The following is a 13224-nucleotide window of genomic DNA, read 5'->3' on the forward strand; positions in this document are numbered from 1 at the left end:
ACTTGGAATAGGCTCTGGGGACACCGGCACAACTGGGGGATGGCTTTGACCCCTGCTGGGGGTGGCCTCCGTTGTGGCAGCTTCCTCTTCTTCCTCTGTGGGGACTTGAGGGCTGCTGGGTAGAGTCCAAGAGCTGGGTCTGGGGCTGTTAGGGCTGGAGGAGTTGGGGTTGTTTGGGCTGGAGAAGCTGGGGGAACTGTGGCTGTTGGGTCTGGAGAGGCTGGGGGAGCTGGAGAAGATGGAACTGGAGCTGCTGGAGCAGCTGCTGGCTGCTGGGCTGTCATCCTCATCTGCGGCAGCGTGGGAGTGCAGCAGACTCTGGGCCCCTGAGCTGCAGTGTCTCACAGTGATGTCGATGGTGCCCTGGACCAGTGGCACTGTGTGTTCCTCCAGGAAGCCCTGCAGACTCTGGATCATGTCCTCCTGGTCTGGTCCACACACACAGAGAACATACAGGATGGCACTCTGTGCTCCTTGCCATCCACCACTGCTCCCTTTGGATGGCCTCCATCCTCTGGTTCAGCCAAGTCCGCACAGGGTCCAGAAGTTCCCGTCGTTGACGGAAAAGTCCTGCCCAGACCTTGGGCAGGACACCGCCGACAGCTCTGGCTGGTGTCTCCTGAGGAGAAGAGGGATGGGCCGGCACAGGGCCATGGGGGTTGTTCTCGTCCTGGCTGCCGGGAACTCGCTCTGATGAGCTCGTGGCTGCTGGCAGCTGCTCAGGGGCTGTGATGACAATCTCTAGAGAGTCACCGGCATCATCAGAAAACCTGACAGTCTCTATTGCTCCTCTGCACAGTGGGCATGATGGATTTGTCTGTGCCCACCGCAGGATGCAGCTCCGGCAGAACTGGTGGCCACAGGGCAGAGTAGAAGCCACGTCATCCCAGGTGTCCTGGCAGATGGCACAGTTGCCATCTGTCTCTGTGGCCATATTTGGCTGCTGCAGCATGTTGGGGAGGGCTGAGGATCAGGGGCTGCTCTCTGTTGCCGGTGTCACACCCTGCAGGAGAGGGGAGGAAGGAGAAGGACACCCTCCCACCTCCCTAAAGCCCTGTCACCTGCCCACGTCTGACCAGGGGACGTTTCCTGTCAGTGCTGCAAGTACGCTCTGCCCCAGCCAGGCAGGGCTGGGGAAACCCTGCTGGTTGCTCTGGGACTGCCACTGGGACCTGCCAAGAACGGGCACCACTCAGCACCAGAGAAACCTGGCTTGACCCTCCACACCTTGCAGTCAGGCTCGGTAGGAGTTCAGGCCAGAGCCAGACTGGCACCGGCTCTGCCCATATCTGTATTTAAGCAGCGAGGGGGGACATGTCACAATCCTGCGCTCGGTGATGTCACCCTCCATCAGGAGGCCATGTCCACGCCAGTGCATGTTGATAGGAGAAAGAAGAAAACTTCTGCACTTCCATATTGCTCTGCCTTGGCCACCTGTGTCATGTGTCCATGGCCGTGTCTCATCCCTGCTCCTGACACCTTTCCAAGGTTTTCTGTGAGGAGCGGAGTGGTGGGAGCTGCCAGCATGAACGACCTGTGGCTGGATGATGTCTCCTTCTGTCACTGCCTTTCTGTGGCATTGCTGGGATTTGGAGAACCTGGGTGCTGGTGGCCAGCCCGGGGTGAGAGTGTCCCCCACTGTGGGACAGGGTTGTGTCCCTGCTTCAGGGAGAAGCAGGAAGGAATGTTTTGCTCCAGCCCCATCCACTCCCGCTGACACTTGCCCGCAGTGCCGGGTCCCTCTCCACTTCCCAAGTTTCTGTGTTTCTGGAGTTCAGTGCCTTTGTGCTCCTTTCCAGAGCCTCAGGAAGGACCTGGAGTTGCTGTCCCAGCAGAGTGGGGTACAAGGGCCAGAGGAGCAGTTTAAAGTCCTTGCTTGCTATACCATTGTAACTTTCTCTACTTTCAGACTTTGCAGCTGCAGCTAGCTCTAAGTTTCTCTGCTCTTTCTGCTTCTAAGGCCTGCTTTCCAAGCTTTCTGAAAATCATCTTACCTTTACTATTTCCCACATTCACTGAGCAGGATCTCAGGTTGAACACCCCCTCAAGGCCAAGCCTTTGCCATCCCATCAGTGCTTGGATTATTTATTTACACGCTCAGGTTGCGAGCACGAGACTCTGTATCAGGACTGAGTTCCCTCTTCCGCCTGCCAGCACCTCGCTTAGGGGACAAGAATTGATAAATGTGAAAGAATGACAGATAAAAGTTATTATGAAGATAATAACTTCAGCTCCTTCAGCTCCTGGTGCTCAGCTGCTCGTGCTGAACCGGACGACTCGGGGAGAAGAACACAGTCCATCCAATTCCTTCTGGGACACGGAGAGGGGAGGCTGTGGAAACAGGAGCAGTGTTTGGTGTGGCCTCCTCTCTGCCCTGCACGCCTTTCAGCGCTTTGAACCAGCCAGGAGCTTTCTCCAAGAGTGCAATGGAGCAGCTGTTCCTGCTGCCGGGTCTGGCTCTCTCCAGTCTCTGACCTTGCCTGCTTTTGTTCCTCTTGCTGTGCCCTCTGCTCCTCCAGGGCTCGGTGGCTGCTGCCCAGGACTGTGGGACTGGCACGGATCCAGGGGACGAGACTCTCCTTTCTCTGCCCTTGGAGCTGCCTGGGCACAGCAGCCTTTTCCACCTGGAAGCTCCCCATGGACAGGGAGTCCCCAGCTCCGTTCCTTGCACAACCTCCAGGAGCCCAGGGCTGCCATCTCAAGTCCCTGCTGGCACTGGGGGCTCCCAGGTGGGCACAAGTGGGGCAGCAGAGCCAGCAGGGAGCCTGCGAGTCTCTTCCAGCCCTGTCTGCTCAGAGTTTGGGCCTTGGAGCCTCAGGTGGCCAAAGGCAGCTGCTGCTGGTCCCTCTGTGTGCCCGTGTCCAGCAGTGCAGCTCCATCCGTCTGTGCCCAGCCACGGGGAAAAGCCTCAGCCCTGCAGGGCCCGGAGCTGCCAGGCTCTGCCTGAGCAGCTCAGCCAGAGGGAAGGGAGCTGCTCCCCACGGGAACCAGGAGCCAAGGGCTGGAGCACCTCGTTCTGGGGCAGAGCCCAAATTCTGTGAGGGAGTAACAGAGTTATTCACGTGCACTGGTGTGTCAGCACTGCAGGTGCTGTGCCTGCAAACACATGGCTCGAGGTGTGCAAAAGAATTCTGCAACTCTTGGCTGGAGCAGGATGTCAGCAGTGCTGAACTCCAGCTTAGTCCAAAGCAAACACTTGACACCTCTGCTCATATCTGCTAGATTTTTTACCTCAGGGTATCCAGAGAAAAGTAAACGGAGGAGTAAATATTTCCATTGTTTATCAGAAATGTATCTCATTTTGCTGTACATTTCTTTTTCAGGATGTGTTATCTTCTTAAAAAAAGAAAGGAAAAGAAAAATGAGAAAAATATGAAAAACAAGAAACAAATGTGTAGTTAAAATATTCTGTAACTTTAGATTAAGAGGTAACTGATCTTTTTAAAAGGAGAACTCATTTACTTTGTGCATGTTCTGATGGCCTGGATACATCTTGCGGACTGACCTCAGCATCCTTTTTTTAAAGACTTTGGGTTTTGTTTCGAATATTAGGATTTTTTTTTTAATTGGAGTTGAAGCAATAGGAGGATGAGAGATGGATTGTGCACGACTGTGTCTTGAGTGCAAAAATATTGCAGTTTGAAACTTGGACCTAAAGTATTGAAAATGAAACTTACAAATCCCAGTGCATTGTGTGACAGCAGCTTTTCCTATAGGATGTGCAGCATCACAAAGCCTTCATCAGTGGGGTTGGGAGTGCTTGGAGCTTTGTCCTGTGCCACTCTGGGATGTCATGAACCAGGACTTCTCCTGCCACCAGCCCAGGTCGCCCTCTGCCACCGCAGCTCCTTGGGCCTTGTGTCCCCAAAGCAGACACAAAGTGTTTCTGCTGCTCCCCCTTTGCACAAACCCACAGAGAGCTGGGATTTTTCCAAGGCTCGTGTCTCCATTGGGCCATATTCCCAAAGAACCAGCAGCACATCCTGATGAATACAGCGAGTTACGTGGATGGTGGTCAGCTCCACTTCCTGCCTAGAAATCCTGAAACTGCTTCTAAATGCCGCTCCTTCAGCTCCTGGACACCTTCTCACACAGAGCTGGGAAAAAAAATCCCCGGGCTGCCTGATTACAAGGTGAGTTATGCCCAAGTTAGAGCTCTGTGGGAAATCTCTGTCCCTCCCTGATGTTTTAATGTATCTGTACATGGGGGTGTGCATGGATGTGTCTTGTATAGAAAGGAAGGAGCGTGCAAGCAACAGGACTGACACTTTCTATGTCCATGTTATTCCATACTGTCAGGGTCCGCAAGTGCATGCAGGGTCCCTGATAGGTTCTTTTTGGAGATCTCAAAGCACAAAAGACACAGCAGGGGACACACCACTTTGCTTAAACAAAAATGCACTTTTATTTGGTGCCAACAACTGCGATAGTGGGAGAGAAATAAAGAGATAGAGTGAAAGATAGAGAAAGAGGGGAAGGGGATTATAGCTACCAGTCTGAAGAGACGAGGCCCTCGGAGCTTGACGAGATGCTCATAGGCTGTCTTCTCCAGGTGGGGTCCGGACAAAGTCCTCAAAACTCCTTCAGTCTTTTATAGGGTTCCTCAAAGCGGGTGGCATCTGGCCAAAGCAGCAGCTCTCCTGGCTACACGGTGGGTGTGGACTCGTTGTTTTGGGAACCAGTTGTAACCGTCGCGTCGGTGCGGGACCAAGAGTACAGGACCGAAGGTACAGGACAAACGGATTAGGACTCAGTCCACCATGACCAGTCCATTGTTCTTGCACTGAGTTCCCATGGCATTGCATACCAGTCCTTAAGGCTTGTCAGACTTTCCACCTCAGCCAGGCTAGAGCTGCTTTCAGGGTCTAGGGTCTCAGTCCTTGGAGACAGTCGTGAGGCAAACATGAGGGATTTTCAGACAGACCCTGACAACTGTCTGCATCTTCAAACACCTTGGCTACAGCAGCAGGAGTTCCTTTTACAGCTGTGAACAGCAGCCTGAACTTTGCAGCCCCAGCAGAGCTGCAAAGCCCCTCTGTCCGTCCCCAGTCACTCTTGTATCACCTTTCTACTGAAATGAGCTTTGTGTGAACTCTGCCCAGGTTGGCATCCCTCTGCTCCTGGCAGGAAATGGATACTTCAGACAAGTTGTATTAGTTCCACGGAGGAGTTTGGGAAACTCCTGTTCTCCCTTAGCAAGAAAAAAGTCTTGGTTTTGTTTTAAAACAAAAGCTTATTTCAAGCTCACTTTGGAAGTGACTGAGTTTCTCTCGGTGGACATAATTTTAACACTTAGAAACAATGAAAATTTTGGGTTTGTTCTAAAGTAACAGCTTATTTCAAGCTCATTTCTGAAATAACTGTATTTCTCTGTGCTTTTAATTAAACCACCGAGAAACAGAATGTATGGAAATAATTAACATTTATCAGGACTAGTAAGTATTAGGGTAAAAAAAGTAAAGCGGTGACAGTATTCTTTATGAAAACATTCTCTAAATTCAGTGTCTTAGACAAGAAAGAAAAAACCTCATCTCCAGTCTCCGGTGCACCTGCTGTCACAGCAGATCCTCCCCTCTGCCACAGTCTGCAGGCACTGATGTGCCTGTGCCACTCCCCTTCCCACAGAAACCCACAGCAATCTCTTGTCCCCAGGGGATCAGGCTGGAGCAGTGGCTGAAGGAGAAAATAGTATGTCTTTGTTGGGCAGCAGTAAGTTGAGTCTTTTGGGAAAAGGCACAGTTGGTGATGCACTAATTCACAGCAATCCGTATTTTGCATTTGACATGGGAGAAACTCCTCTGACAGCCACCAGAAATAATACTTGCTTAATAGTAGTTATTAGGTGGTTGACAGTTTTCCATTTCTATTTTTGCTTTTAGATGAGGTCTGATTTGTTGAAGGATTTGGTGTTTGGAGCTTTGAAGCAAAACATTTTTGTTTAAGATATGACTAACATTTTAAAAATTTTTTTATAACATGTTTCTGGGCTCCTGTGTAGAGATAAGAACATAAAAGCCTTGATAAAAATACTTACAAAATTGGCCTGAAATACTTCTTTCCTAGTGTTTTGATGAAAAGAGCAATACTCACGTGTTCCAAACAAGTCATGTTGGAGGTTGTGAGGTACCAGATGCTACACAAAGAAAAAGCTCTTTCTAGAAAACTGATTATCTGAAGGGGAGAAGCAGGGGAAGGGAAGGCAACAAAAGTGACCTCAGTGCCTTGCCCATCAAGTTTGTCAGGAATGTGGGGACATCCCAGATCTATTATACCTGCCAAGGTGCAGGCCTGTGGATCCCACTTCTTTGTTTTACATCCTAATTTCTCTTCCCCATGTTCCTGCACTGGAAGGAGCAGACACACAAAATCAGAGAACAAGCCCTGAGCAGGGAACAAAGACCAGCTCTTGAGGCTAATTCGTCTGGGTCTCACTGTGACCAGCTTTTGGTGCTGATGCAGAGCTTTTCATACACAAGGGCTTTTCAAAGGTTGGAGGTGCAAATAGGTAGAATGTCTTCCTCAATGCGCCTGCAGCCTTTGAACTGCCCCTGACAAGAACAGCCCAGGCACGGCCCCGCCCAGTGCGGCTGGGCGCGCGCGGGCCCGAGCGCAGCGCCCCCCTCAGGCCGCGCGCCGCCGGCGCAGCCGCGGCCGTTGCGCCGGGGCCGTTGTGGCGACAGCCGGCGAGCGGCGCCATGGCGGAGCTGCCGCTGCCCGCCGGGCTCAGAGCCAGCGCCTTCCCCGCCAAGCTGTGGCGCCTGGCGAACAGCCCCCGCGTCCGCTCCGTGCGCTGGGACAGCCGGGCCCGGGGGCTGCTCATCCACCGCTCCCTCTTCGAGCGGGAGCTGCTCAGCCCGGGCGACGCCCACGGGGCGGGCAGGGAGGGGGCGGGGCCGGCCCCGGACTCCTTCCAAGCCACGCAGTTCGGCAGCTTCGTGCGGCAGCTCAACCTCTACGGCTTCCACAAGGTGCCGGGCCGGGTTGGCTCAGCTGAGCCGGGCGATGCCGGCAGCTGGCTCCATTTCAGGAACCCCAACTTTCGCTGCGACCGCCCCGACCTCCTGCTCCGCATCAAGCGCCTGACCAGGGCCAACAGGCAGCGGCTGGCGGCGGGGCGGGAGGTGCGCAGCCACCAGCCCAGCCGCTTCCAGCAGCTGCGCACGGAGCGGGAGGTGCCCTCCTTCCCCGCCGGGCAGCCGCCCAGAGCCGGTGAGTCGGGGTGGGAGCTCCGGGCGCGGAGGGTGGCGTGGGCTGTGGCCGTGGGCACTGCCCGGCGGGGCAGCAGCGGGCCCTGCCCGTGCTGGGGCTGCTCAGCGCAGCTGCCCCGGCCGGCACAGGGGCTGTCCTTGGGCAAGGCAGCTGTGCCGGCAGGGCCCGGGAGCTGTGCCGGCTGTGCCGGGCTGCCGGGGCTGCGGGACAGTCCCGCCGCGGCTGCGCTCACCACAGCCTGGCCCGCTCGGCTGCAGCTGGCCCTGCCATGCGCCCTGGCTGCCGCTGCTCCTTGCGCGGCCCCGGGGTGCTTGGGGAGCTCTCCGTGAGTGCGTGTGAGCCGAGGGCTCGGTCCTGCTCCGGCCCAGCTGGAGGGAGTCTCCCGTCCCTCCGGGGCAGTGGGGAAGAGAGCTGGCAGTTGGCTTTCTGGCAGTTGCCTCCTTCCAGGGAAGGGCAACGCGGGAGAGTTTTCCCAGACAGTTGAGCGAATAGGGGAGAGCTCACTAGACCAGCAGCTGCTAGTTGAATAGCCCTTGAACGTGTTGGTTGTTTCTTTTTTCTTTTTTCTCACCCTGCTTGGGAGGATGGGGGCTTTTGTTTTCCCTGACAGATGTACAGTTGCTGCCAAGGGAAACACGCCCAAAGACCAGCTTTCCCTTTGCTTCCTTTCTTCTTCCCATTCCTACACAGTGCTCTCCTACCAGGACCTCGCTGCTCCTCACCTCAGGGTTTAGAGCTGCCTCCAGGCGCTTCCAGGCAAAGTACAGGTGCTCAGGAATCTGAGGTTTTCCTAGCATCTCCCCAAGGAAGTCTTTGTCTCATCTGGACTTCTTGGGGTTTCATCAGAGCAACCAGGAAGGGCAGATTTAATCTCAGCTGTGACCTTATCATTCAGCTGGTTCCCCTGGAGCTTAAATGCCTACCTGAGCTCATCCTTCCGCTGGTTCCTGTAGACCATCACAGCCCTTCCATGGCCTCTCCACAGAGAAGCTGCTGCACATCTTCAGAGCAGCACTTGCCAGCCTGCAGCCCATCAGACAGGGAAAGAGTTTCTAGCCTTCCTCTTCAAACAGGTCCTGGTTAATGACCCTTTGAAGTGTTTTCCCGCAGTGCTCTGTCATGGGTAGATCTCAAGTGAGAATCAGGTAGAAAGTGTCAAGTCGCCTAGGAAGAAGGACCTTGAAAACAGAGACTCTGCCTGCTTTTCCTGTCCTTGCTGCAGACTGGGAGGGTGTTGGGGGCATTTTCCAGACAGCCTCTCTGTAGGGGTACAAACACAAAGCAAAAAATACTGCCTGACAAGTGGTCAGTGTTAGGTGCACTCCCCTCTTCCTTTGAATGAAGCCAAACTAGGACGGTGATAGAATATTGCAGATGTTTGAGACTGTCTGCCCTGCAAATCAAGCCGTGCCATTGAAATGAGCTCTGTGTGCTCCAGAACCGCTGCACCAGCAGAATGCGGCCTTGCCCACAAGGCTGTTTTCAGAATAAACTCACTGTATAATTTCAGTGAGTGTGTCTGAGGATCTGGGCTCTTCCTGGGTGAATCTACATTCTGTGGTCTTTTGTGATGAGAAACTCAAGCAGCCAAATCCCAAAGCTGCTGGGAAGATGCAAAAGGCTGTGATCATAAAGTGTGTGTGTGTCTGTGTCTGTCTCTATCAATTTTACAATCCATGCTTTCATCTATATACATGTCCATCAGGATAAGTATTTTGTGAGAGGAAGAACTCGCTCTTGCAATCCCCTGGGAAGTCTGAATACATTTCTGGAACTGAGGTTGCTGTGTGCTTCCTGTGATATTTGGTCCAAGGCAGCACTAGAGCTCTGCGTCCCAAAGCCCCATTGTGGAGCCTGACCAATGTGTTTGGATTCTTGCAGCCACCCCAGACACTTCAGCTCCCAGTGGTCCAGCTGGCAGTGCTGGTTATGCAGCATGGACAGCCCCCGGCTGGCTGTGGAATACTCCTGGGGAAGAGGAATTGCCACCAGTGGATCTGGACATGGTGCTTGAGACACTGGAGGAGATGATTTCTCCCTCTGCTCAGGTAACTGCATTGGACAGGGATGAAAGGGGCTGGACTGACAGCTTTTGAATGCTGTTGCAGGGCTGAGAAGCAAAGGCTTCTTGAGTTCAGCTGTGAACAGACAGGGAAGGATTTTCTTGGTAAAGCAAGATTTTCTAAAGAAGAGGGAATGAAAAAGTCTCCCCCCTGAGTAAGGATGAGAAGGTGTGAGTCTGTGTTGGCCAAGTTTGGGTGCTCATTTTCCTGGGAAGAATTCCTCGTGCAGGGGCATTTGTGGTGCGGAAGTGGAAGCTTTGTAGGTTCTGAGAGGCTTTGTTAGATGGGAAAGAAGAGAAGAGTGTTTGGAGAATTGCCACTGAAGGCAGAGTGTCCCATGCAGGGAGGGGTGTGCGAGAGGTGCCTCTGTTCCAGCAGCAGATGTGGGCTGTGCCTCTTTTGGGTGGCAAGGCCAAGGCAAAGCAGGGCTGGGCTGCAGCTGCTGCTGCTGTGAGAACCCTGCCATGCGTGTAGGTGCTCCCAGAGCCGTGGGTGGGGCCGGGCTGCAGCTGCAGCTTTCTTGTCCTCTCAGTAACCTGGGGCCTGCAGTGCAGTTTCCATCTGGGAAATCCTCAGCTGGGCAAACTGGCCACTCTTGCTGTCCACGTTGCAGAGCTCAGTCACCTTGCTCTCGGGCGTCTCTGCGGGAAGGGATGTGTGTTCCCACGCAGTCCCTGCCAAGCTGCAGCCTGGATGAGAGTGCTGTGCTCAGGGCTGTGCAGGGAGGAGCACATCCCTGTGCCAGGAGCTGGCAGGACTCCTTCCTTAGCAGCCATTCCATGTGTTCAGTGTCACCCCCACGTTCAACACTGTCACCTTTGACAGCCTTTGGATGGTGTTTGAGAAGTCAAATCTTTTTGACTTTTGAAGGGCTTTGGGGCCCAGACTTCTTGTTAGGAGCAAGGGATTAAGAGTGTGAGCCACAGAGTTGTTGGACCAGATGTTTTGTGTAACTGGTGAGAAGGGTTTCTTTCTTTCTGTTTCTCTTTCAAGGGCAAAATTAATGTTGTGCCTGAGTCTTCAGAAGGGGAGCCTGTGGACAGAGCTGCAGCAGAGGGAGCTTTGCCTGGCACCAAGAGCTGTGGGAGCAATTCCCAGGAGCCCGAGGAGCTTGGTAAGGACAGAGCCCCATTGGTTTAGAGAGGTGTGAGACGGCTGCTCTGAGCCTGCCTCTGGCAGGAAGGGAGACGAGAAGAGTTGAGTTCTTGTCTGCAGGGTTGGTGCTTCCTGGTGCCTTTAGTTCAAAGGCACATGCACAACCTGCCCGAGCTCTGCCCTCCATGCTTCTCCAGAGGTTCTGACACCGAGTCCTCTGCTGTGGCAAGAGAGCAGGGAATAAACCTGACCTTGTGGGAGTTGTGTCACCAGCTCCAGTGTCCCAGGTTTGTGCTGATGTCCATGGATAAGTTTGCTGCTGGGTGTCAGTGCTCTGGAGGCAACACTGAGTGACTCTTGAAGCAAGAGAAGAAAACCCCAGCAAAAAGCCAGTGTAGAAGTCTGAGCTTTTTGTCTCCAAGCATTAAATCAATGTAGTACCAGTCTGCTGGTAGCTGTTGTGAGATACATTAAAAATGCAAGCAGCAGAAGCTGTGAGACTAAACAAATCATTAGTCATAAATCCAGTAGCTCAAGGAAAAACTGAAATTACCCCAAATTAGGGAGAACTAAAGGACAGAGAGAGCCCTTTGGATCTGCATTCTTGTGCAAAGCTGGTGCAGCCTGCAGGCCTGGTAGGGAGCTCTTTCCCTCCCAGCTGTTCATCCCAGAGCTGGTGGTTGTTTTGGAGGAGCTGTTGCTCACTGCAGAGGGCAGTTTGTAGGTGGCAGGGAATGGTGCCTGTTCATAACTCAGCCCCCAGCACCCCTCAGCTTCAGCCATTTCAATGAGGACTGAGGTCTGTCTGTCCTCAGAGAAAGAACAATCCCGGGCTTCTCTGTGGCAGCTGGGACTGTGTTTCAAGCTCTCGTGGGTGCTATTTGCACTGTGAGTGCTGTGAGTTTATTGGGATACTTAAAAGTTTTGGGATACTTCATAAGTTTTGAAAAACTTGGAAGAATGCCTGTTCTTTAAAGAGCAGGCTTCAAATTGCCAAGTGAGAGTCTGCCTTTCAGGCCATGTCTGACAGTCCCTGGTGGAAGGACAGTTACTTCCAAAGGGAAAGATGCACAGAGGCCAATACTGACCCAGCATTCCCTTTGTTTCCCAGATATCCACCTGATCTACCTCGCCAGGAGGGCTGCCCTGCGTAAGAAGGAGGATCAGAGGGAGAGCCTATGACTATCGGGCAGGTGGAATCCCTCTGTTTATACATAGATTTATAGATTTCTGCAGTTCTAGTTATATATCAATATAGATACATTTATAGATTTATAGAGGTGTGTTTATATAGTTAAACCTATATATATCATTATAGATGCGATAGATTTATATTTTCATATATGTAGTTATGTTTACACATTTTGAGATTTAAATTTATATATTTATAGAGTAACATTTATATATATGTGTAAATATGTTTTGCTATTTAGTTACAGTTACATGGAGGTTTAGATGCATAGATGGAGCTGCGTAGGTCTAGGCTGCATTTTTAAATCTTCCCCTGCTCTGCTTCCTCCCTCACCTCTTGCTTTTCCCCCGTGCCCCCTGTGTCCCCTCTCCCTGTGCTGGGTCCGAGCTGGCGGCCGGGCCGGGCGGAGCAGCAGTTCCAGCCCCGGGTGTCCCTGGAGCGGTGGGAGCTGCCGGTGGCCCCAGGCAGTGTCCCCTGAGGAGCTGCTGAAGGACGGTGAGACTGAGGGGGCTGAGGGGGCGGTGACGCTGAAGGGACGGTGACCCTGAGGTGCTGCTGGGGCTGAGGGCTGTGGGGCAGCCGAGGGCGATGGTGGCACTGAGGTGACAGGGAAGTGGCACAGGCCGAGGGGTGGCGGGTCTAGGGGGACGGGATGGGTCAGACGGGACTGAGGGGCTGAGAGGACTGTGAGGGGCTGAAGAAACTGAAGGGGGCTGGGGCTTTGCCGAGAGCATGGCGGGGCTGAGGGGATGGAGGGGGCCGGCAGGGAGCACACAGGGCTCCGGGACTGCAGCTCTGCCAGGCCTTGGAACCAGTTGCAGAGCCTCCGCTTTTGCCACAGCTGCAGCGGAGACCTTGAGGACAGCCGGAGACTGACAGGAGCCAGCAGGGAGAAGCTGAAGGCCAGCAGCAAGAGCAGGGAACGGGGACCTGCTGCTGCCACGCTGGAGAGAGCCCGGGTGAGGCCACAGGGCCGGGGAGGCAGGGTGGGGCTGAGGGTGGCGTGGGCTGTGGCCGTGGGCACTGCCCGGCGGGGCAGCAGCGGGCCCTGCCCGTGCCGGGGCTGCTCAGCGCAGCTGCCCCGGCCGGCACAGGGGCTGTCCTTGGGCAAGGCAGCTGTGCCGGCAGGGCCCGGGAGCTGTGCCGGCTGTGCCGGGCTGCCGGGGCTGCGGGACAGTCCCGCCGCGGCTGCGCTCACCACAGCCTGGCCCGCTCGGCTGCTTTTTCTTTCTAACCCTCCTGGGGAGGCTCTGAGATCTTCCCTTCCCTGATGGAAGTGCAGCTGCTGCCAAGGAAAACGTCCCCATACTGACTCAGTGCTCCCTTTGCTTCCCAGCTGTGCCATCTGCCGTCCCTGTCCAGGAGAGCTGCTCTGCACGGGAGGAAGAGCCCGAGGGAGAGGCTTTGAAGATGGGGCAAGCAGCAGGAGCAGGGAACACGTGTTATAAGTTAAAGTAAATAATTTGTCTGATCCTTTAGGGACTGATAAAAGGATTTTTATTGATTACAGCAAGCAATGACAAGCAAACAGCGCTGGGTGCAGCCGGGGAGTCAGTGCTCCGCCAAGGCTCACACCGCTTCCCTTTTCCCACGGTCCTTTATTCTCCCCCTTCTTCCGCGTTTGTGGCTTTTCCGGGAGTACTCTGCGCGTGCGCCTCCAGTTGC

General features: G+C 54.0%; 1 protein-coding gene and 1 long non-coding RNA gene across 2 annotated transcripts; both read left to right on the forward strand.

Annotated features, from left to right (window-relative positions):
• The first annotated feature begins 6605 nt into the window (after positions 1-6605).
• On the forward strand, positions 6606-8631 carry LOC137463857 (heat shock factor protein 5-like). The gene is made up of 2 exons (XM_068175246.1): positions 6606-7209; positions 8163-8631. The coding sequence occupies exons 1-2, from the start codon at positions 6696-6698 to the stop codon at positions 8291-8293; spliced, it is 645 nt and encodes a 214-aa protein (XP_068031347.1). The 5' UTR covers positions 6606-6695; the 3' UTR covers positions 8294-8631.
• Positions 8632-11854: 3223 nt separating this feature from the next.
• On the forward strand, positions 11855-12971 carry LOC137463835 (uncharacterized). Its single transcript, XR_010993983.1, has 3 exons — positions 11855-12054; positions 12401-12518; positions 12896-12971. It is a non-coding gene; the product is annotated as an uncharacterized lncRNA (long non-coding RNA).
• The last annotated feature ends 253 nt before the right edge of the window (positions 12972-13224 follow it).

The sequence above is a fragment of the Anomalospiza imberbis genome, chromosome 30 (assembly GCF_031753505.1).
Source record: "Anomalospiza imberbis isolate Cuckoo-Finch-1a 21T00152 chromosome 30, ASM3175350v1, whole genome shotgun sequence".
Taxonomy (NCBI): domain Eukaryota; kingdom Metazoa; phylum Chordata; class Aves; order Passeriformes; family Viduidae; genus Anomalospiza; species Anomalospiza imberbis.